This window comes from Bufo bufo, chromosome 2 (assembly GCF_905171765.1).
Source record: "Bufo bufo chromosome 2, aBufBuf1.1, whole genome shotgun sequence".
In the NCBI taxonomy this organism is placed as follows: Eukaryota; Metazoa; Chordata; class Amphibia; order Anura; family Bufonidae; genus Bufo; species Bufo bufo.
Genome location: NC_053390.1, coordinates 460,190,010 through 460,213,710, shown reverse-complemented (window position 1 = coordinate 460,213,710; position 23,701 = coordinate 460,190,010). Strand labels below are relative to the sequence as shown.

General features: G+C 46.2%; 1 protein-coding gene across 1 annotated transcript; it reads right to left on the bottom strand.

Annotated features, from left to right (window-relative positions):
* LOC120990921 lies at nt 1-23,434 on the bottom strand. Its single transcript, XM_040419811.1, has 4 exons — nt 23,332-23,434; nt 21,788-22,000; nt 8,913-9,031; nt 1-195 (listed from the first exon to the last, which is right to left on the bottom strand). Exons 1-4 carry the CDS (start codon nt 23,432-23,434, stop codon nt 1-3), a joined length of 630 nt encoding a protein of 209 aa, XP_040275745.1.
* Nucleotides 23,435-23,701: the final 267 nt, after the last annotated feature.

Genomic DNA, 23,701 nt, shown 5'->3' with positions numbered 1-23,701 from the left:
TCACGATATGGACATTTCGAATATCTCGTTATGCCTTTTGGTCTTTGCAATGCCCCAGCCACTTTTCAACATCTTGTCAATGATATCTTCAGAGATTTTCTGGACCAGTTTGTAGTCATCTATTTGGACGATATCTTGATCTTCTCTAACTCTATGGAAGAACATCAGAGACACGTGAGACTTATTCTGGAACGTCTAAGGAAGAATCAACTTTACATTAAGATTGAAAAATGTGAATTTCACCAGACTGAGATCCAATTCCTTGGCTATATAATTTCACCTCATGGTCTACACATGGACTCTAGCAAAATTAAAGCAATAGTAGACTGGCCTACCCCAAGGAGCATAAAAGATGTTCAACGTTTCATAGGATTTGCCAATTTTTATAGACGCTTCAGTAAAAATTTCTCAGGAATAATTACTCCTGTTACACAGTTGACTAAGAAAAAAAATGCTTTTGTCTGGTCTCCCAAAGCACAGGAATCCTTTTGTCTCCTAAAATCCAAGTTCACTACAGCCCCTATATTAATTCATCCCGACCCAGAACTCGCCTTCATTGTGGAAGTAGATGCTTCAGACTGTGCTATAGGGGCTATTCTGTCTCAAAGAACCTGAGAGAAGGGTTTATTGCATCTGTGTTCTTTTTTCTCCCAATGTTTATCCCCTGCTGAGAAGAATTATGATGTGGGGAATAAAGAACTGTTAGCTATCATTGCAGCTATTAAGGAATGGAGACATCATCTTCAAGGAACCTCACAGCAAATAATAGTTCTGACTGATCACCGTAATTTGGAATTCGTTAGATCTGCCAAATGTCTATCCCCTCGCCAAGCTCATTGGAGTCTCTTCCTCAATCAATTCAATTTATAATCTCATACAGGCCTGGTTCGCGTAACGGCAAGGCAGATGCCCTATCTAGAATCTTTTCCAATGGTTCCACTTCTACCATTCCGCCCAAAACCATTGTTCCTAAGTCAAATTTTTTAGGAGTAATCCATAATAAGGACTTGCTTGAAGAGATAAAAGAGGCCTATGACACCGAATCCTTGCTGTCTCGACCACCTGATGATGTGCATTTGGTGCTTAAGAACAAGGTGTGGACCTATGGGCAGCAGCTATATATACCCAAAACAATAAGACTGAAAATTCTAAAATTAGTCCATGATTCTAAGATTGCGGGTCACAAAGGAGTGCAGAAGACACAGGAATTTTTATCCCGTTTCTTTTGGTGGCCCAGTTATCAACAGGATGTAAAGAAATATGTCATGTCATGTGACGTTTGTGCTAGATGTAAGACTCCACGTTCTTCACCCATGGGTTAATTACAGCCTTTGTCGGTCCCCTCTCGTCCCTGGGGTTCTATTTCCATGGACTTTATCATAGATCTACCTACCTCTAAAGGAAAAAACACAATTTTGGTAGTAGTTGACCGGCTCACCAAGGCTGCACATTTCATTCCATGTACCGGCCTACCCTCTGCTAAAGATACTGCTGACCTTGTAGTTCAGAATGTGTTTCGTTTTCATGGAGTCCTTGATAAAGTAATCTCGGATCGTGGGGTGCAGTTTACATAAAAATTTTGGCGTCGTTTTTGCACAGCACTTGAGATTGATATTAATCTATCAATCGCCTTTCACCCACAATCTAATGGACAAACTGAACGCACAAATCAGACTCTGGAACAGTATCTTCGATGTCTGTGAAGGTTCTCATTTATCCAGGTCATGGTATATCTGCATCTTCAATGCTATATCTGCCATTTACAAGATGATTGGGTCGATCTGCTTCCTGTGGCTGAGTTCTCTTACAATAACTCCCAAAATGCTTCCACCAAGCAAACTCCTTTCTTTGCAAATTTAGGGTATCATCCAAATATTCTTCCCAAATTCCCCGCTGTTTCACCTATTCCAGCAGTCGCGGAAAGGATCTCTGCATTACAGCAAAATTTAGAGCTACTAAAAGGAGCATTAGAGAGGGCTCAAAAAAAATTTCAAGAAGGCGGCAGATAAATTTCGTAGACCAGCACCAATGTTTAAAATAGGCGATAAAGTATGGCTTTCCACTAGGAATTTGAAACTTAATGTTCCTTCACCAAAACTTGGACAGAAATTTATTGGGCCTTATAAGATCATCGGGATAATTAGTCCAGTAGTTGTTCGGCTCAAGCTTCCACGATCTATGAAGATTCATCCTGTTTTTCATGTGTCCCTACTTAAGCCTGCCATACCCAATCCTTTTCCGGAACGTATCTGTCCTCGTCCCGATGCTGTGGAGATAGATGGGCAAGAACAATTTGTTATAGAGAAAATCCTGGACTCTAGAATTTTCCGGAACCATCTACAATACCTCATTAAGTGGCAGGGTTATGGGTCTGAAGAGAATTCTTGGGAACCGGTGGAAAATATTAATGCTCCCCGACTGATCAAACAGTTTCATCAAAGACATCCTGGGAGACCAAGTCAGGTCTCGTCTAGAGGCCGCTGTTGAGGTGGGAGTAATGTCAGGAATCATCCTGCTACGTCTGTTTAGTTCAGATTGTCTTGCCCTCAAGTTCTCACTCAGTTAAGATGATAGATTGTGTCTCAGCTGGGTGCCATCTTACTTCCTGTTTCACATTTAAACCTCTCAAGCCTGTTACTAATTGCTTGAGTATTGTGTTTAGCTTCTGCTCGTGCAGTCATCTTGCTTGGAACTAGCTCTCTGGTTTGTTCCTCCTACTTGCGGTTTACCCTTCTACTTTGTGAAGATCCTGCTACCTCTTGTTGCCGACTCGGATTGTTTGACTACGTACCTGTGCCACCTGCCCTGACCCATTGCTTGTCTGACCTCGGCTCTGCTGCATTCTTCAGTCCTGCACCGTTGCTACCAGTAATGGCTCCGCCTGCCTGGCTCTGCTGCATCCTTCAGTCCTGCACCGTTGCTACCGGTAACGGCTCCGCCTGTCTGACTCTGCTGCATCCTTCAGTCCTGCACCATTGCTACCAGTAACGGCTCCGCCTGTCTGGCTCTGCTGCATCCTTCAGTCCAGCACCGTTGCTACCGGTTACGGCTCAGCTTGCTTGGCTCTGCTACATACTTCAGTCCTGCAACCTCCTATTCAAGACTCCAGTGTTTCCTGTGTACAGGCCTTGTCCCTGCCATTGGATTCCAGCAGTATTCGCCTAGTATCCTGACATGTGTAATCCGTGAATTGTGTGATCTGTGCTTCAATACCTTGTGTGGTTGTCAGGCCCAGATATAGGGAAAAAATTTATAATACAGAAAAAAAAAATTGTCCCATTTTTGCTATCAACGGTGTAATCCGTAAATTGTGTGATCTGCGCTTCAATACCTTGTGTGGTTGTCAGGCCCAGATATGGTAAACAAATTTAAAATACAGAAAAAAAAATTCTCCCATAATCTATCCACATTTTTGCTATGTGGCAGGTAGAGATGGCCTTGCGGTTCGCCCGGCGGTCGGTTCGCGGCGAACTTTACACATTTGGCGGTTCGCCAAACATGCGAACATATGCGATATTCGCCGGCGCCATATTTTTTTACATTGTGAGAACTTTGACCCATGACACATCCATCAGGTGGTACAGGACAGCCAATTGAGACGTTTCAGCACATGGACATACCCCCTACCTTATAAATAAACCTGATCTGGCTGCCATTTTTCATTCTGTCTTTTGTCAGTGTAGGGAGAGGTTGCTGTGTGGAGCAGGAACAGACTGTTAGAGTGTTAATAGTGACACAAATCACTAGCTAATAGGTCCAAAAAAGTCCTTTTAAGGACTGGTATAGGTGTGCTATTGATTGGTGTGCAGTATATAGGGGTGTAATACACTTATAATATACTTTCTAATATAGAAAGCATATTATAGTGGATTTGTATAGTGCAGCATTGTGACTTGTGATCGGTTCTGCAGCGATACTACAACTACAAAGAGTGACAAACGCAATTAGAAAAAAGTATTAGAACTGGTGTGAAAGACCAGTGGCCCCCAAAACAACATATTGAAGCCGGGTGTTATCTAAGAATATACTACTCAAATTGTGTATTTGGGTGCTGCAGAAATTTAACCGCTTTCAATGCGTTACCTCTGCTACACACAGTGAGAAAATTTAAACGAAAACATATTTATAACTGGTGTGAAAGACCAGTGGCCCCCAAAACAACATATTGAAGAGGGTGTTATCTAAGAATATACTACTGAAGAAATGTATCTTCTTTCACTGCGTTACCTCTGCTACACACAGTGATAAAAATTTTAAGTTTTTTTTTTTTTAAAACTGGTGTGATTATAGACCAGTTGCTACCAAAACGACATATTGAAGCAGGGTGTTGTCTAAGAATAGACTATTGATGAAATTTAGCCGCTTTCACTGGGTTACCTCTGCTACACACAGTGATAACATTTAAACAATTTTTTTTTTTTAAACTGGTGTGATTATAGACCAGTTGCCACCAAAACGACATATTGAAGCAGGGTATTATATACTTTCTTACAAATACACTGCGCTTCTCTAGAGACTTTTGTCACCGGGTCATTTAAAAAATGACAGGCAGAGGAAGACGAAGGCCCTTCCGCAGGGGTGGTAGGGGTAGGGCAGGAGCACCAGGCCGGAGCCAAAGTGGAAAGTTTCAGAAGGTGCATTCAATTACGTCAAAGGACGCACCAGACTGGGTTGAGTGCCTCACTCAGCCTTCCGCTTCTGTACCCTCCTCATCCTCTCTATCTGCACCCTCTTCACTCTCTGCTGTGTGCACCCCCAAAGACACCACCACCAACACCACCACCACCATATACCCTCTGCTTGAGTAACAGGAATTATTCTCCGATCCATCACAAGACATTTCCGATGCGCAGCCATTCTTGGCATCGGATCAGTTAGAGGAGGTAGCAACGGCCACCACTCAGTAGTCTGACGACAGTACCCAGATCAGCCCAAGGAGGTTGGTCCCCGCTGTTGCTGCCTACTCCGAGATCTCTAACGTTAGTGGTGGGGAAGGTGACATCGATGATGACGTGTCTATGGACGTAACGTGGGTGCCCACAAGAGAGGAAGAGGAGGGGAGTTCAGAGGGAATGATGGACCAGCAGATAGGGAGGAGAAGCAGGCCTAACTTACATTGCACAGGAGGGACAAACCAGACTGCTAATGTATCAGGAGCATCTTGCGCTCCCAGGAAGCCGGCACAAGGCTCCGCGCTGTGGGCTTTTTTTAATGTGTCAGCTGCTGACAATAGTGTTGCCATCTGCGGCCTTTACAGTCAACGCATAAGTCGCCATAAGTCGCCATAAGCCCAACACCCACCTAGGGACGACCGCCTCACATCACCGAGCCCAGTGGGAACAATGCTGTCAGAACCCACAAAGCCACACTCCAGGCTCTCACCATCCAGGCTCTTCTACTTCTCCTTCTCCTCTCTCCTCACAATTGTCCTCCACTCCACCTTCCATCATGCCGTCCTCACGTTTGTCAGGAAAAAGGCAGGCTTCTGTGGCCCACAAAAAAATGATGGCATCGGATAATCCTCTTGCCCAACGGTTGACCGCTGGCTTGTCGGAACTGATAGCCCGCCAACTACTGCCATATAAACTTGTGGACTCGGAGGCCTTTTGAAAATTTGTGGCCATTGGAACACCACAATGGAAGGTCCCAGGAAGGAAATATTTCTCGCAGAAGGGCATCCCAGAGCTATATGGCCACGTTCAGCGGCAAGTGAATGTATTTCTGGCACACAGTGTCGGTGCCAAGATACATCTGACCACAGACACATGGTCTAGCAAACACGGGCAGGGAAGGTATTGTCACGACCTATGGTCATGACTCTTTGTGTCGCATGCAGTTGTCAGTGGTCTGCTTGTTGCCTACCGCAGGTTAGGACAGTTTGTATGTTTGTCTCATGTGTGGTTGTCGCTGGCAACATAATTATGTTTGGCAGTGTAGCAGCCTGAGTTGGTTGCTAGGCGGCTCGCTGTCAATGCATGCGGTTGCTTCTAGCAACATTTGTATGTTTGTGTTCACTGTCTATGTTTTGTGAGCACGGGATTCATGTTATGTGTACATGTCCCCTTTAAGTGACACTTACCTTGTCTGGTGTTGGAAGGGTTAACTCCTTTCCTACTTTGTGTCTGTGGGTGTGGCTACTTGGGCTATTTAGTTTCTGCTGGATCCCTGTAGCTGAGGGGTACTCCAGCCATGCCTTATGCTGGAGTCATCCTCCTGGTCTTATACCATCTGTCCAGTGAGGGCCACCCTTGTGGTCATAAAACATGTATTGATGTTAAGCTTATGTTTGTGTGGTGTTTAACCTTATTGCAGCTATGGATCTGGTTTCCTGTGTGTTTAATGTGTGTGTGCTGTCTCCCTCTATGTTTGGTGTGGACATCAGCGTTTGAGCATGGGTTCCAGTCACTGTGTCTGTGGCAGGTAGGTGTGGAAGTTGTTTCACTCACCTGCCATATCCATATGTTGTATATGTTTCCCTTTCCTTGCAGCTTGGTCAGTTTAGACTCCTGTTCGTCCGTGTCTAGGAGGAACAGGTCGTCTTACCCTGCTCCTAGTCCAGGGATATCCTGAGGGCTAGTAGGGACCCGAGGTTACTGAGTATGAGCCCTCCTACCATCTGGGTTGGCTCATATGGTTAGGAGTCAGGGTCAGAGTTAGGGACGCTTTAGGAGGTGACCAGCTCCCTGATTCTGTTGTCCTGGCCTAGTGGCTTCCCTTTCCCTTTAACATCGCACGGCGGGGGGTTTCCCCCACTCTCCGCCGTGACAGGTATATAACTTTCACTGCCCACTGGGTGAACCTTCTGACGGCCGTCAAGCATGTAACCCGTGGCTCCCGTGTAGATTTTGTTTTACCGCCACGGATTGCATGCAGGCCTGCCTCTTCTTCTTCTCCTCCTACTCCATCCTCCCTCTCCTCCTTGGCTGACTCCTCCTTTTCCACTGCTACCGTCTCTTCCGCTGCGCCGGCCAAGATCCCCAGAACCTATTCGACATGCCAGGTGAGACGTTTTTCATGCTGTGCTGCGTCTGTTGTGCCTGGAAGCCAAGAGCCACACCAGTCCTGCACTCCTTTCAGCTTTGCGTTCACAGGCAGAACAGTGGCTAACACCGCTAAATTTGACAGTTGGTAAAGTGGTGAGACAACGGTGCCAATCTGCTGAGCGCGCTGAAACAGGGAAAAATGACACACGTGCCGTGCATGGCACACGTCCTGATCTTGGTCGTGCAGCGATTCGTTGTCAAATACCCCGGGGTCCAGGACGTCTTGCGGCAGGCCAGGAAAATCTCGGGCCATTTCAGAAGATCTTACACGGCCATGGCTTGCCTTGCTGACATTCAGCGACGACACAACCTGCTCGTCAGACGTCTTATTTGTGACTGCCCAACGCGATGGAACTCAACCTTGTATATGCTCGATAGCCTGCTACAGCAGAAACGTCCAGTTAACGACTACCTGTACAAACTCTGGGGACAGGTTCTGGGGAGCTTGTGTTTTCTTCACCGGGCCAGTGGCTGCTCATGCGTGACGCATGCAGACTTCTGCAGCCATTTGATGAGATCACCAAACTGGTCAGTCGCAGCCAGGACGCCATCAGTAACATCGTACCTTTTGCCTTCTTTCTGGAGCGTGCATTGAATCGTGTCATAGATCAAGCCGTCGAGGATAAGGAGCAGGAAGATGAGGAAGTCAACAACAGGAGTCTGAAGAGGAGTCAGAGGAGGATGGTGCCAGGGAGGAGGAGGAGCAAGAAGAGCATGCTTTAAACATTTCTGGGATCCCTGGTGTTGTCCGTGGATAGGGGGAGGAGAACGAGGACGACATTATCCTGGATGAGGAGCAGGAGCCAGTCCACCACACCGCTTCCAGTTTAGTGCAAATGGGGGCCTTCATTCTCCAGTCTTTTAAGAGGGACCCCCGTATAAAAAGCATCAAGGGCAAGGACCAGTACTGGGTGGCAAAGTACTTAGACCCCCGGTACAAACAAAAAATGGCGGAAATGTTACCATCATCACAGAGGGCTGTCAGAATGCAGCACTTCCAGGCCTTGCATAGAGAAATGCTGCATTCTGCTTTTTTGGGTACTGGCAGAGGAATTTCCACTCACAGAGAAACAGTTGCGGGTACTAATCCAACTGCGCCTGTAAGAAGAGGGCGGTTTGAACATGTGTTGGTCACTTCTGATATGAGCACATTCTTTCAGCCGACCCATCAACAGCTGTCCTCCGGATCCAGCCTCAGGGAACGTCTAGACCAGCAGGTGTCTGACTACATCAGTTTAACAACCGATTTGGACACTCTGAGAAGTGATGAACCCCTGGACTACTGGGTGGGCAGGCTTGACCTCTGGCCAGAGCTTGCACAATTTGCAATGGAACTGTTGGCTTGCCCCTCGTCTAGTGTCCTAGAATGAGGCATGAATCTCGGAGGAATTCAACACATGTGACCAGTAGACCAGGTTTGATTCAAATTCCTCATGCAGCCCATATCCGCCACCACGCATAACAATTTATGGTCCCTGTCTTCGGTAAATACAGCGGCATAAAAGGCCTTTTATGTCCGTTGAATGCCTAATTTTTGGGGCCTGTAAAGGCAGACACTTACTTCTGTATCCTGTGAATGCCTAATTTTTCATACTGGAATTGAAAATCAATGGGTCTGTAAAGGTTCCTCTCAATTGTGGAACGGATTCGGACACATTTTACAGACGTGTCAATGGACCCTATATGTATTTGACATGTATTTACCGACTGCTGTCAGTTCTGGCTAATTTAGGCTGATCTATTACACTAAAACCGAGCAATATTAAAAAATAAATGCACGTTATAACTGTATAAACGATTACATTCGATTTTAACTGTATAAACAATTAATTATGGCAACTTTTCCAAAAGGAGGATAATCTCCTGCACCCCCTTCATGGTCTGGCGTTGACTCTCCTCCATGGCCTTGAAGCGCTCTTGAATGGCCCGCATATCCTGGTGGTGCTCCCTTTGCATTTTGGCCAATTTGGCGTTCAATGTCTTCATTCCTGTTTGAAAAAAAATATATGAACATTATTTGGAACTCCTATTAAACCTTTAAACCTTTATTTTGAGGTGCATCTGACTTTATGATCGCTTGCTATTACACCTTTTTGTGATAAAAGTTGTCCAAAAAATTTACTTTTTGGAGAGTTTAAAATTTTAGTTTAAAAAGGTGTCCACCTGAAGGGTTATTTGGTATGATATTTTTAGATAGCTGGTTGTTACAGATGCGGCCAGACCGAATATTTTTCCTTATTTTTTCGTTATTTCTATAGGGAGTGCAGAATTATTAGGCAAATGAGTATTTTGACCACATCATCCTCTTTATGCATGTTGTCTTACTCCAAGCTGTATAGGCTCGAAAGCCTACTACCAATTAAGCATATTAGGTGATGTGCATCTCTGTAATGAGAAGGGATGTGGTCTAATGACATCAACACCCTATATTAGGTGTTTCATTTAAAATAGTCAACAGGGTCGCAAGAAGCGTGTGGAAAAACCAAGGCGCAAAATAACTGCCCATGAACTGAGAAAAGTCAAGCGTGCAGCTGCCAAGATGCCACTTGCCACCAGTTTGGCCATATTTCAGAGCTGCAACATCACTGGAGTGCCCAAAAGCACAAGGTGTGCAATACTCAGAGACATGGCCAAGGTAAGAAAGGCTGAAAGACGACCACCACTGAACAAGACACACAAGCTGAAACGTCAAGACTGGGCCAAGAAATATCTCAAGACTGATTTTTCTAAGGTTTTATGGACTGATGAAATGAGAGTGAGTCTTGATGGGCCAGATGGATGGGCCCGTGGCTGGATTGGTAAAGGGCAGAGAGCTCCAGTCCGACTCAGACGCCAGCAAGGTGGAGGTGGAGTACTGGTTTGGGCTGGTATCATCAAAGATGAGCTTGTGGGGCCTTTTCGGGTTGAGGATGGAGTCAAGCTCAACTCCCAGTCCTACTGCCAGTTTCTGGAAGACACCTTCTTCAAGCAGTGGTACAGGAAGAAGTCTGCATCCTTCAAGAAAAACATGATTTTCATGCAGGACAATGCTCCATCACACGCGTCCAAGTACTCCACAGCGTGGCTGGCAAGAAAGGGTATAAAAGAAGAAAATCTAATGACATGGCCTCCTTGTTCACCTGATCTGAACCCCATTGAGAACCTGTGGTCCATCATCAAATGTGAGATTTACAAGGAGGGAAAACAGTACACCTCTCTGAACAGTGTCTGGGAGGCTGTGGTTGCTGCTGCACGCAATGTTGATGGTGAACAGATCAAAACACTGACAGAATCCATGGATGGCAGGCTTTTGAGTGTCCTTGCAAAGAAAGGTGGCTATATTGGTCACTGATTTGTTTTTGTTTTGTTTTTGAATGTCAGAAATGTATATTTGTGAATGTTGAGATGTTATATTGGTTTCACTGGTAAAAATAAATAATTGAAATGGGTATATATTTGTTTTTTGTTAAGTTGCCTAATAATTATGCACATTAATAGTCACCTGCACACACAGATATCCCCCTAAAATAGCTAAAACTAAAAACAAACTAAAAACTACTTCCAAAAATATTCAGCTTTGATATTAATGAGTTTTTTGGGTTCATTGAGAACATGGTTGTTGTTCAATAATAAAATTAATCCTCAAAAATACAACTTGCCTAATAATTCTGCACTCCCTGTATTTTAGACAATAAAAGCATTGTTGTAATGCAAGGCACCAACAAACAGACCAGTGATGAAAGCAAAAAGGTGTTTATTCACCAGAAACATAAACGTCCAGGACACTTGCTGGTAACAAGGAATAATAACAAAAACCAGGCAAGGAGATTCCAGGAATAGTCCCAACCAGTGCTGAATGATGCTGTGCACTTGGCAGTCGAGTCACTCCAGATCTTGGGTCCACTGCAAAGGACAAAGTTCCTGGCAGTCTTCAGTCACTAACAGTTGTGACCTATACCTGGTTGAGGGAAAATAACAGTGGGCACTGATCACCCTGAGAGACCTCCTTTTAAATGCCTGCTGACCAATCCCAGGGTGCCAAGTGTCCACTACCATAGGTGAACAAATTGCCCTGCACCTGAGTACATGGCCTAAGGCAATCACAAGTTGATTAACCCATGGCTGGCTCCCTAATCCACTTTGCTCTTGTGAGTCAGTATATTATGCGCCACTGGTCGACGAAGCGCATAAGAAGCGCGTACTCGCGACCGTGTATCCCTTTGCGAACCTGCCCTCGTGCGTACGCACGGACGCATGATTGACTCAACGCGAGTATGCGAGCGCGTGGACCCAGATGCGGAAACGGAAGTCGCAGGAGACACCGGAGACAACCCTGGCCGCGGCGTCTTGTCACTCGCCTGGCCACTCTGTCCCCGGGACTCCGACGGTCCTCCCCTCCGATGTCCACGCGAACACATCCCCGCACTGGCTCGTAAAGGGGTCAGCGCTGGTGCATCAGAGACACGCATAACCTGTCCCGCAACTCCACGAGGACCCCTCTTGGTTCCCCTGGAGTGCAAAGCAGGTGAGGATCTTACATTACCCCCCCCTCGAGGAGGCGGCTCTGAAGACTCCAAGCAAGCTTTCCCCGGATTATCCCGGTGAAAGGCTGCCACCAACTCATCCGCATGCACCTGGCGAGCAGGTATCCAACATCTCTCCTCTGGACCAAAACCCTTCCAGTCCACCAAGTATTGAAGAGACCTTTAGACAAAACGAGAGTCCAAAATTCTGTTCACCTCGAACTCCGGTACCGGTACCCCTTGGACCTCCAGCAGGGATGGGGTCTGAATGAAGGGAGCGGAGTCGGCTGCCGACTTGAGAAGTGAAACATGAAAGGTGTTCACTCCTCGGATCGACGGTGGAAGAGCAACCTTGTACGTAACTCGGTTGATCTTTTGTGTCACTGGGTATGGGCCAATGAATCGAGGACCCAACTTGGAAGATGGCTGACGCAGCGGAATGTTCCGGGTGGAGACCCACACCTGATCTCCCACCTTAAACTTTTGCTCTACGGTGCGATGACGATCAGCAAATTTCTTCTGTTGCGCCACCGCACTGCGGAGATTCCGCTGGGCCGACGACCAAATGGGATGTCTATCCTCGAACCATTGATCCACCACCGGTGAGTCAGTGGAGGGTCCGACCAAAGAAGAGAGTCTTGGATCCCTGCCCCCCACGCACCTGAACAGAGACATCTTAGTGGAAGCATGCTCAGAGTTGTTATAAGCCACCTCCGCAAAGGGTAGATACGCTGCCCATTCCTCCTGGCAGTCTGACACGAAGCACCGGAGATATTGCTCCAGGGTCTGGTTAGTCCTTTCCGTCTGACCGTTGGTCTCTGGTTGAAAACCAGAAGAAAAAGACAAATTAATACCCAATCGGGAGCAGAAAGAACGCCAGAAGCGAGAGATGAATTGCACTCCTCTGTCTGAAACAATGTCATCCGGCGCTCCGTGTAATCGAAAGACATGATTCAAGAACAGATCTGCCAATTCTCTGGCCGAGGGCAATCCAGGGAGTGGGATAAAATGGGCCATCTTACTAAAACGGTCCACCACTACCCAGATTACCGTACTTCCAGAGGACCTTGGCAAATCTGTGATGAAATCCATGGAAATGTGAGTCCATGGAGCCTGGGGAATTGGCAGTGGGAGTAAAGTCCCAGAAGGGGCAGACCGGGACGGTTTACATCTGGCACAAACAGTACATGCCTGGATATAGGCCTTAACATCCACGGACATGTTGGGCCACCACACGTGACGTTTAACAAGGGCAAGTGTTTTCTTAACACCCAAATGCCCGGCAGACTTTGAGTCATGAAGCTGTTGGATGACCTTCAATCGAAGGTTAATGGGTACAAACCATCGACCCTCGGGTTTGTCAGGTGGACTCTCTGCCTGTGAAGGCTCAAGAAGAGAGGACAAGTCCTCCATTACTTCTGCGGCCCCCAGGGCAGCAAGAAAACATTTAGTTGGGAGAATGGTTTCTGGCTCAGAGTCCAGGACGGAAGCAGCCTCGGGGAAGCAGCGGGACAGGGCATCTGCCTTCACGTTTTTGGAACCTGGTTTATAAGTGAGGCGGAAATTGAAGCGGGTGAAAAACAATGCCCATCGGGCTTGTCGGGAGTTGAGTCTTTTGGCACTCTCTAGATACTCCAAATTTTTGTGGTCAGTGTAAACCGTGATGGGATGTTCTGCACCCTCTAGCCAATGTCTCCACTCTTGAAAAGCCAATCTTACTCCCAGAAGCTCTCTATTGCCGATATCATAATTACACTCGGCTGGAGAGAGCTTCCGAGAGAAGAAGGCACAGGGATGTAACCTCTCAGGGTCCCCAGAATACTGTGAGAGAACTGCCCCTACACCGACCTCTGAGGCATCGACCTCGAGAACAAAAGGTCTGGAGGTGTCTGGATGAGTAAGAATTGGTGCCGTGCAAAAGGCCTGTTTCAGCGTCTCAAAGGCTCTGACTGCCTCTCTCGTCCACTTAGAAGGATTAGCTCCCTTCTTAGTGAGGTTGGTGAGAGGTACTACTATTGCAGAAAAATTCTTAATAAACTTGCGGTAGAAGTTGGCAAAGCCTAAGAAACGCTGCAACCCCTTAAGATCCTTAGGCTGAGGCCAATCCAAGACAGCAGAAAGTTTGGATGGGTCCATAGCCAATCCCTTTTCTGAGATAATGTACCCTAGGAAAGGCAACTCCTTCACCTCAAACAGACACTTCTTAAGTTTGGCATAGAGGCGGTTCTCCCTCAGCTTCTGGAAAACCTGACACACGTGTTTCCGATGAGAGACCAGATCCGAAGAGTAGATTAGTATTTCATCTAGATAGACAACAACACATCTATCCAAGAAATCTCTGAGAACATCGTTGATGAACTCCTGGAAGACCGCGGGAGCATTACAGAGACCGAAAGGCATCACGAGATACTCGTAATGCCCGTCTCTGGTATTAAATGCGGTCTTCCATTCGTCACCCTCTCTAATGCGAACTAAATTATAAGCACCCCTTAAATCGAGTTTAATGAAGACTCGGGCCCCTGCCACCTGAGAAAACAGATCATCAATCAGAGGCAGTGGATACCGATTCTTCACCGTAATCCGATTAAGGGCACGATAATCGATGCAAGGTCTCAAGCCTCCATCCTTCTTCTCCACAAAGAAGAATCCAGCTCCAGCAGGGGAAGTGGATGGACGAATGAAATTCTTCTCAAGGTTCTCTTTAATATACTCCCGCTGAGCCTGAACCTCAGGCCCAGTGAGATTATAAAGATGCCCTCGTGGTGGCATGGTACCTGGCAACAGGTCTATAGGACAATCATATGACCTGTGGGGAGGTAACACATCAGCCCCCTGAGGACTGAACACATCTCGGAAATTATGATACTGCTGTGGTAAAGTACTTAATGCTTCCATGGAGGCTAGTGACAGGTCGGGACGAATGCACTTAGTAAGGCATTCCGTACTCCACTGACAAATAAGACCCGAGCGCCAGTCCACTACTGGATTATGGAGCCTTAACCAAGGGAGACCCAAAATCACGGGAGTGGATGGCATGTCAAGGACAAAAAGGCTTAAGGTCTCCCGATGATCAGCCCCCACCGTTACCTGTATTCCCGGAGTCATCCACACTGCACGACCATCTTGAAGAGGGGAACCATCAATCGCGGTCACTGACATGGTGGTTTTCGGCTGGATCAACGGGATGCCAAGTCGACGAACCAAGGTTGAGTCCACAAAATTCCCAGCGGCCCCAGAATCGATTAGTGCTGAAAACTCATGGACCTTGTCTTGCCACCGTAAGGATATGGATACCATCACCCGGCTTGGAGGAGGGATAATAGCACCTAAGGGGTTCTCCTCTATGCCCCCTAGGTTCATTCGTTTCCCGCCGGCAGGAGGGGACAGGTTTTAACGAGGTGTCCAGACTTTCCGCAAAATAGGCACAGGCCTTTCTGTTGGCGACGAGCTCGTTCTGCCTGTGTGAGATGGGAGGATCCAACCTCCATTGGCTCTTCGGCCTATTTAAGAGGCCCTGCATGTGGTCGAGAGGATGAAAACCGAGACGACCGTTCCACTCGCCTCTCACGGATTCGCCTGTCGGCATCGATTGCCTGAGAGATAGCCATTTCCAACGAGAAGGGGGTAGGCAAGGCCAAAAGAAGATCCCGGACCGCATCCGAAAGTCCCAAACGGAAGCGATGGCGTAGGGCTGCGTCGCCCCAGGTGGTGAAAGCTGCCCATCGCCTGAATTCTGCAGCGTATTCTTCAGCTGGGCGGCGGCCTTGTTGAATATGCTCAAGATTGGTCTCTGCGGTGCGAGTACGATCCGGGTCATCGTAAATCACAGCCATAGCCTCGAAGAAGGCGTCCACTGACGAAAAAGCTGTATGGTCTTGAGGCAAATTAAATGCCCAACGTTGGGGGTCTCCACGTAGCAGTGACATTACAATCCCAATTCTCTGCCTGAGAGTGCCAGAAGCCATCGGACGCAACTGGAAATAAAGGAGACAGGAGTCCCTGAAGTTTAAGAACTCCTGTCGCTCTCCTGTGAAGGGGTCAGGCAGGGGGATCTTAGGTTCTGTTTGATGCCTTGCGATAGTGACGGGTAGTGCTGAGGCTCCCTGGATAAGCTGCTGAACCTCCTCCAACACAGTTGTCAGTTGCTCTTGGATTTGCGCTGCAGCGGCTGCTGGTATATTTGGGCGTCGTTGGAACAGCAGGTTAACGGCTCCCGTTAATTCACTCAGCTGCTGCTGGATCTTGTCCATGGCAACTGTTAGTTGGGCCCACTGTTCTGTAATGCAAGGCACCAACAAACAGACCAGTGATGAAAGCAAAAAGGTGTTTATTCACCAGAAACATAAACGTCCAGGACACTTGCTGGTAACAAGGAATAATAACAAAAAACAGACAAGGAGATTCCAGGAATAGTCCCAACCAGTGCTGAATGATGCTGTGCACTTGGCAGTCGAGTCACTCCAGATCTTGGGTCCGCTGCAAAGGACAAAGTTCCTGGCAGTCTTCAGTCACTAGCAGTTGTGACCTATACCTGGTTGAGGGAAAATAACAGTGGGCACTGATCACCCTGAGAGACCTCCTTTTAAATGCCTGCTGACCAATCCCAGGGTGCCAAGTGTCCACTACCATAGGTGAACAAATTGCCCTGCACCTGAGTACATGGCCTAAGGTAATCACAAGTTGATTAACCCATGGCTGGCTCCCTAATCCACTTTGCTCTTGTGAGTCAGTATATTATGCGCCACTGGTCGACGAAGCGCATAAGAAGCGCGTACTCGCGACCGTGTATCCCTTTGCGAACCTGCCCTCGTGCGTACGCACGGACGCATGATTGACTCAACGCGAGTATGCGAGCGCGTGGACCCAGATGCGGAAACGGAAGTCGCAGGAGACACCGGAGACAACCCTGGCCGCGGCGTCTTGTCACTCGCCTGGCCACTCTGTCCCCGGGACTCCGACGGTCCTCCCCTCCGATGTCCACGCGAACGCATCCCCGCACTGGCTCGCAAAGGGGTCAGCGCTGGTGCATCAGAGACACGCATAACCTGTCCCGCAACTCCACGAGGACCCCTCTTGGTTCCCCTGGAGTGCAAAGCAGGTGAGGATCTTACAATTGTTGAACAAAAAAACTATTTTTGTTTTACTGTATCCATATTCTGAGAGCCATATAATTATTTTTATTTGGCTATTATCTAATGGTAGGGTCTAATTTTTTGCAGAATGAACTGACCGATTATTACTATTTTGGGGGGCATATGCCTTTTTTGTTAGCTTGTTGTTGCACTTTTAGTGATGTTAGGTTGAGTAAATTAATATTTTCTTTAAATTTTTTCTTTTTTTTATGTTTAAAGTGTTCACGATCATCGGATATTTTTATGAGACGGTCAATATGTACACGGCGGTACAAAATATGTCTGTTTGTCTATTGTTTAACTTTTTTTATTTTTATTTTTTATTTAAAGTCTTTATACACATTAACGATTTAAATCTCAATACGTTAGTGATATTTATGATCTTTATATAGTTTATTAGTTAGCGATATTTCAGTACAATATAATTTTATTTTATTTATTAGTTATTAATAGTTCTATTGGGTTTAATATTATTTATTTGTTAAGTTAATGGTTTTAATTAGGGTTGTCCCGATACCACTTTTTTAGGACCGAGTACAAGTACCGATACTTTTTTTCAAGTAGTCACCGATACCGAATACCGATACTTTTTTTAAATGTCATGTGACCGTTTTGGGGGATCTGTGGATCTGTGGATGACGCACTGTCATGTGGGGGATCTGTGGATGGCACTGTTATGGGGGACCTGTGGATGGCACTGTTATGGGGGATCTGTGGATGGCACTGTTATGGGGATCTGTGGATGGCACTGTTATGGGGGATCTGTGGATGGCACTGTTATGGGGGATCTGTGGATGGCACTGTTATGGGGGATCTGTGGATGGCACTGTTATGGGGGATCTGTGGATGGCACTGTTATGGGGGATCTGTGGATGGCACTGTTATGGGGGATCTGTGGATGGCACTGTTATGGGGATCTGTGGATGGCACTGTTATGGGGGATCTGTGGATGGCACTGTTATGGGGGATCTGTGGATGGCACTGTTATGGGGGATCTGTGGATGGCACTGTTATGGGGGATCTGTGGATGGCACTGTTATGGGGGATCTGTGGATGGCACTGTTATGGGGGGATCTGTGGATGGCACTGTTATGGGGGATCTGTGGATGGTGCTGTTATGGGGGATCTGTGGATGGCACTGTTATGGGGATCTGTGGATGGCACTGTTATGGGGGATCTGTGGATGGCACTGTTATGGGGGATCTGTGGATGGCACTGTTATGGGGGATCTGTGGATGGCACTGTTATGGGGGATCTGTGGATGGCACTGTTATGGGGGATCTGTGGATGGCACTGTTATGGGGGATCTGTGGATGGCACTGTTATGGGGGATCTGTGGATGGCACTGTTATGGGGATCTGTGGATGGTACTGCTATGGGGTGGGATATCTGTGGATGGCATTGTTATGGGGTGGGGGGATCTGAGGATGGCATTGTTATTTGGTGGGGGATCTGTGGATGGTGCTGTTATAGGGGATCTGTGGATGGAACTGTTATGGGGAGGATCTGTGGATGACACTGCTATATGTCATCCACAGATCCCCCTCATAACAGTGTCCCCCAATACACCGGGCCCCGCCGCTCACCGAAGTATTTATAAACGTGAATCCTTATCCTGTTATTAAGTTGAACTAACGCTGCGCTCTCCCATGTTCCCCTGTATCCCCACAGCACTTACTTAAGCTTCCATAGCAGGCAGAGCGGACGGCAGCAGTAACGTCACTCACTGACGTCGCGCGCCTGCTCCGCCTGCTTCATTCATAAAGTGGGCGGAGCAGGCGCTCGACGTCAGTGAGTGACGTTACTGGTGCCGTCCGCTCTGCCTGCTATGGAAGCTTAAGTAAGTGCTGTGGGGATACAGGGGGATACAGGGGAACATGGGAGAGCGCAGCGTTAGTTCAACTTAACAACAGGATAAGGATTCACGTTTATAAATACTTCGGTGAGCGGCGGGGCCCGGTGTAAGAGTACAGTGACTGCACCGGGCCCCGCCCATAGTTACGCCCATAGTATTCTATTTATGTATCGGGGCGGGGTATCGGCGGCTGAGTACCGCCGAGAAAACTCGGAATCGGTCCCGATACCGATACTAGTATCGGTATCGGGACAACCCTAGTTTTAATGTAGATTAACCCCTTAAGGACTCAGCCCTATTTCACCTTAAGGACTTGGCCATTTTTTGCAAATCTGACCAGTGTCACTTTAAGTGCTCATAACTTTAAAACGCATTGACTTATCCAGGTCGTTCTGAGATAGTTTTTTTGTCACATATTGTACTTCATGACACTGCTAAAATTGGGTCAAAAAAGTTAATTTTTTTGCATAAAAAAATACCATATTTACCAAAAATTTTGAAAAATTAGCAAATTTCAAACTTTCAGTTTCTCTACTTCAGTAATACATAGTAATACCCCCAAAAATTGTGATTACTTTACATTCCCCATATGTCTACTTCATGTTTGTAGCATTTTGGGAATGATATTTTATTTTTTGGGGATGTTACAAGGCTTAGAAGTTTAGAAGCAAATCTTGAAATTTTTCAGAAATTTACAAAAACCCAATTTTTAGGGACCACTACAGGTCTGAAGTCACTTTGCGAGGCTTACATAATAGAAACTGCCCAAAAATGACCCCATTCTATAAACTACACCCCTCAAGGTATTCAAAACTGATTTTACAAACTTCGTTAACACTTTAGGTGTTGCACAAGAGTTATTGGCAAATGGGGATGAAATTTGCAAATTTCTTTTTTTTGCCTAATTTTCCATTTTAACCCATTTTTTCCACTAACAAAGCAAGGGTTAACAGCCAAACAAGACTGTATCTTTATTGCCCTGACTCTGCCGTTTACAGAAACACCCCATATGTGACCGTAAACTACTGTACGGCCACACAGCGGGGCGTAGAGTGAAAGGTGCGCCGTATGGTTTTTGGAAGCCAGATTTTGCTGGACTGTTTTTTTGACACCATGTCCCATTTGAAGCCCCCCTGATGCACCCCTAGAGTAGAAACTCCAAAAAAGTGACCCCATTTTAGAAACTACGGGATAGGGTGGCAGTTTTGTTGGTACTAGTTTAGGGTACATATGATTTTTGGTTGCTCTATATTACACTTTTTTGTGCGGCAAGGTAACAAGAAATAGATTTTTTGGCACGTTTTTTTTTTTTTGTTATTTACAACATTTATCTGACAGGTTAGATCATGTGGTAATTTTATAGAGCAGGTTGTCACGGACGCGGCGATACCTAATATGTATACAATTTTTTTTATTTATGTAAGTTTTACACAATGATTTCATTTTTAAGACAAAAAAAATGTTTTAGTGTCTCCATAGTCTAAGAGCCATAGTTTTTTCAGTTTTTGGGCGATTATCTTAAGTAGGGTCTCATTTTTTGCGGGATGAGATGACGGTTTGAGTGGCACTATTTTGGGGTGCATATGACTTTTTGATCACTTGCTATTACACTTTTTGTGACGTAAGATGACAAAAAATTGCTTTTTTTTCACCGTTTTTATTTTAATTTTTTTACGGTGGTCACCTGAGGGGTTAGGTCATGTGATATTTTTATAGAGCCGGTCGATACGGACGCGGCAATACCTAATATGTATACTTTTTATTTATTTAAGTTTTACACAATGATTTCATTTTTGAAACCAAAAGAATCATGTTTTAGTGTTTCCATAGTCTAAGAGCCATAGTTTTTTCAGTTTTTGGGCGATTATCTTGGGTAGGGTATGATTTTTGCGGGATGAGATGACGGTTTGATTGGTACTATTTTGGCGTACATGCGACTTTTTTGATCACTTTTATTACCTTTTTTGGGAAGTAAGGTGGGCAAAATTTAAATTTCCTAATAGTTTTTATTTTTTTATTTTTATGGCGTTCACCGTGCGGGGAAAGTAACATGACCGTTTTATAGATCAGGTCGTTATGGACGCGGCGATACCAAACATGTGTAGGGAATTTTATTTTTTCCATTTTTAATCAGTGATAAATGTGTTTTGGGATTTTTACTTTTTTTTCACTTTTTTTCACTTTTTTTTGGACCCAGACCCACTTGGTTCTTGAAGATCCAGTGGGTCTGATGTCTGTATAATACAGTACAGAACAATATATATTGTACAGTACTGTATTTTACTTACACTTTGTCTAAACAGATCTCTTCCTTTAGCACAGATCTGTTCAGCACCATGGACAGCAGGATGCCTGAGAGGCGTCCTGTTGCCATGGGAACCTTCCCCGTCTGCTCAGTAGTTGTCAGAACTTCGCAGACGGGGAAGGGTAAGCACAGGGCTGAGGGGGGCTGTCTGGGGGCTCTCTCCCTCTCCATCGGGGGGCTGCAAAGGCACAGCAGCCCCCCGATGGGAGAGGGAGGGAGCTCCCTCTTACTGTTAACTTTTTCCATACAGCGGTCCGTACGGACCGCTGTATGGAAAGGGTTAAACGGCTGACATCGCATCATCGATGTCAGCCGTTTATACCAGGGTGCCAGCAATGTGCTGGCACCCTGGTATACCCACTAGAGACCAACGATTATACAAGGGGAGGCGGGCGGGGGATCGCGATCCCGCACCGCCCGCCTCCCGCACCGCCCCCACCGCCCACAACTCCCCCCCTGCACCACCCGCTGGCAAAAAATCATGCAGGGGTGCAGGGGGGGTGTAAAATATATATTTTAGGGACACTAAAGCTTCTGATCCCCGCGGTCAGGGCCCGCGGGGATCAGAAACTGTACAAAGCGCAGCAAACCGCAGGTCTGAATTGACCTGCGGTTTTCTGCGATCGCCGATGCGGGGGGTCAAATGACCCCCCCCCCCCTGCATTGTTACAGGATGCCGGCTGAATGATTTCAGCCGAAATCCCGTTCCAATTAACCCCTGGGGCGCCGGAATACAGATTTCAAGTTATGACGTACCGGTACGTCATGGGTCCTTAAGGACTCGGGACCCATGCCGTACCGATACGTCCTAAGTCCTTAAGGGGTTAAAGAGTTATTGTCCAGTGTTTTTTGTATTACTATAGTGTATGTTGTCGCCTCATTGTTGGCCCTTTTAATCTTTATGTACATGTTATGGATACATAATCATATTGCTATGTGCGCATATTTACCCTCCTGGCGGGGGCTGGTGATCATCTCCTCTTCCTCCGAGTCTTGAGATGGGGTGGTGCGGGAGGGTACAGCACTTTCCACCTCCTTCACTTCTCCCACATCTGGTGGGGTTGGCTCAATAGGCTGGGAGGGTCCGGCCTCCTCCTCCTCTTCTGCCTCTACCTCCACTACCTCCACCGATCGCCTTCTCCGAATGGAGGGAATAGGAATTTCTGTGATCACAGAATGTTCAGATTTTAGATTAAAAAAATCCAAAATCTTAAGAACATTTGATATAAAGAAATTCCAATATGGAGGGATCTATATATAATTGCAGTGGCTGCCAGCTTTATGAAACATAACTCAATCAAAAATTAACAGTTTGAAAAAAGACATCCCCTCCACAGTGTCTTGATGGAACAATAGGGCCACAGGAGACCCATGTAATGGGATTATCTCCTCAGTGTATCATAGGATGATCTACTTCTCTACACCAGAGTCGGCTACTTCTTAATCCCATCACTAACACAAAAGAACAAAGGAAAAAATAAACCAACATATTTATTGGGAGTCTCAGAGCAGAGTTAACCGTTATTGCGTTTATAGATTCACACCATGCTACTTCGATGGGGAATACGAAAGATGTGGGCTATAAGCTCAACCAAAAATTTATGGTTTATAGTTCCCTCTAAACCAAATAGGTCAGAGTGGGGGTCTCCATAGTCCTGGGTCCATCGCCCGTAGGAAGGCGGCTAGGCCTCAGGCTTCTTCTGTAGACACAGTGATGGTTCAGCCAACACATCACATCACCCAAAGAACACCATCCCCACAGCGAAACATGGTGGTGGCAGCATCATGCTGTGGGGATGTTTTTCAGCAGCCGGGACTGGGAAACTGGTCAGAGCTGAGGGAAAGATGGACAGGGATATTCTTGAGCAAAACCTGTACCACTCTGTGCATGATCTGAGGCTAGGACGGAGGTTCACCTTCCAGCAGGACAATGACCCCAAACACACTGCTACAGCAACACTTGAGTGGTTTAAAGGGAAACATGTAAATGTGTTGGAATGGCCTAGTCAAATCCCAGATCTCAATCCAATAGAAAATCTGTGGTCAGACTTAAAGATTACTATTCACAAGCGCAAACCATCAAATTGGAAGGAGCAGAATCAGTATTGCAAGGAGGAATGGGCGAAAACGCCAGTGGTAAGATGTGGCAACTGCTCATACAGACTTATCCAAAGCAACTTCGAGCTGTGATTGCCGCAAAAGGTGGCTCTACTAAGTATTGACTTTAGGGGGGTGAATAGTTATGCACATTGACCTTTTCTGTTATTTTGTCCTATTAGTTGTATGCTTTACAATTAACCAATTTAATAGAAGGTCTAAGTTGTGGGCATGTTCTACAAATTACATGATGGAAATCCTCAAACAATCTATAATAATTCCAGGGGGTGAGTCAACATAAAAAAAGAACGAAATCAAGGGGGGTGAATACTTTTACTTAGCACTGTATACATTACAGAGTGTTGGCAAAACATACAAAAGTTATTTACGCATGTACCTGGGCATTTTTCGTCCCGGATTCTTTTTATGCAACGTGGCTGTCTTCGCTTCATGTCTGACCATTTCTTTATAATGGCTAGACGGCGGTGTTTGCGACCCATTTGGCCCCACATTTCATAGGCCAACTCGCACTATCCTCTGGGACCGGGTGCGGTCGTAGCTCCGACCCAACATCCGCTGCAGGAGAAAAATGCAAGCATATAATCCCAATTTTTAACAATAATAGTATTGAAAATAATTTACTCAAGTAAACTGCTACAAGTATTTAATGCTTTGAGGTGGAAATATTAGATTTAGGCCGCCTGCACTGCCAGTATTTGCTGGTTCATTTTGAGTTACCCAGGGTGCATCTCGGGGAGACGAACCAG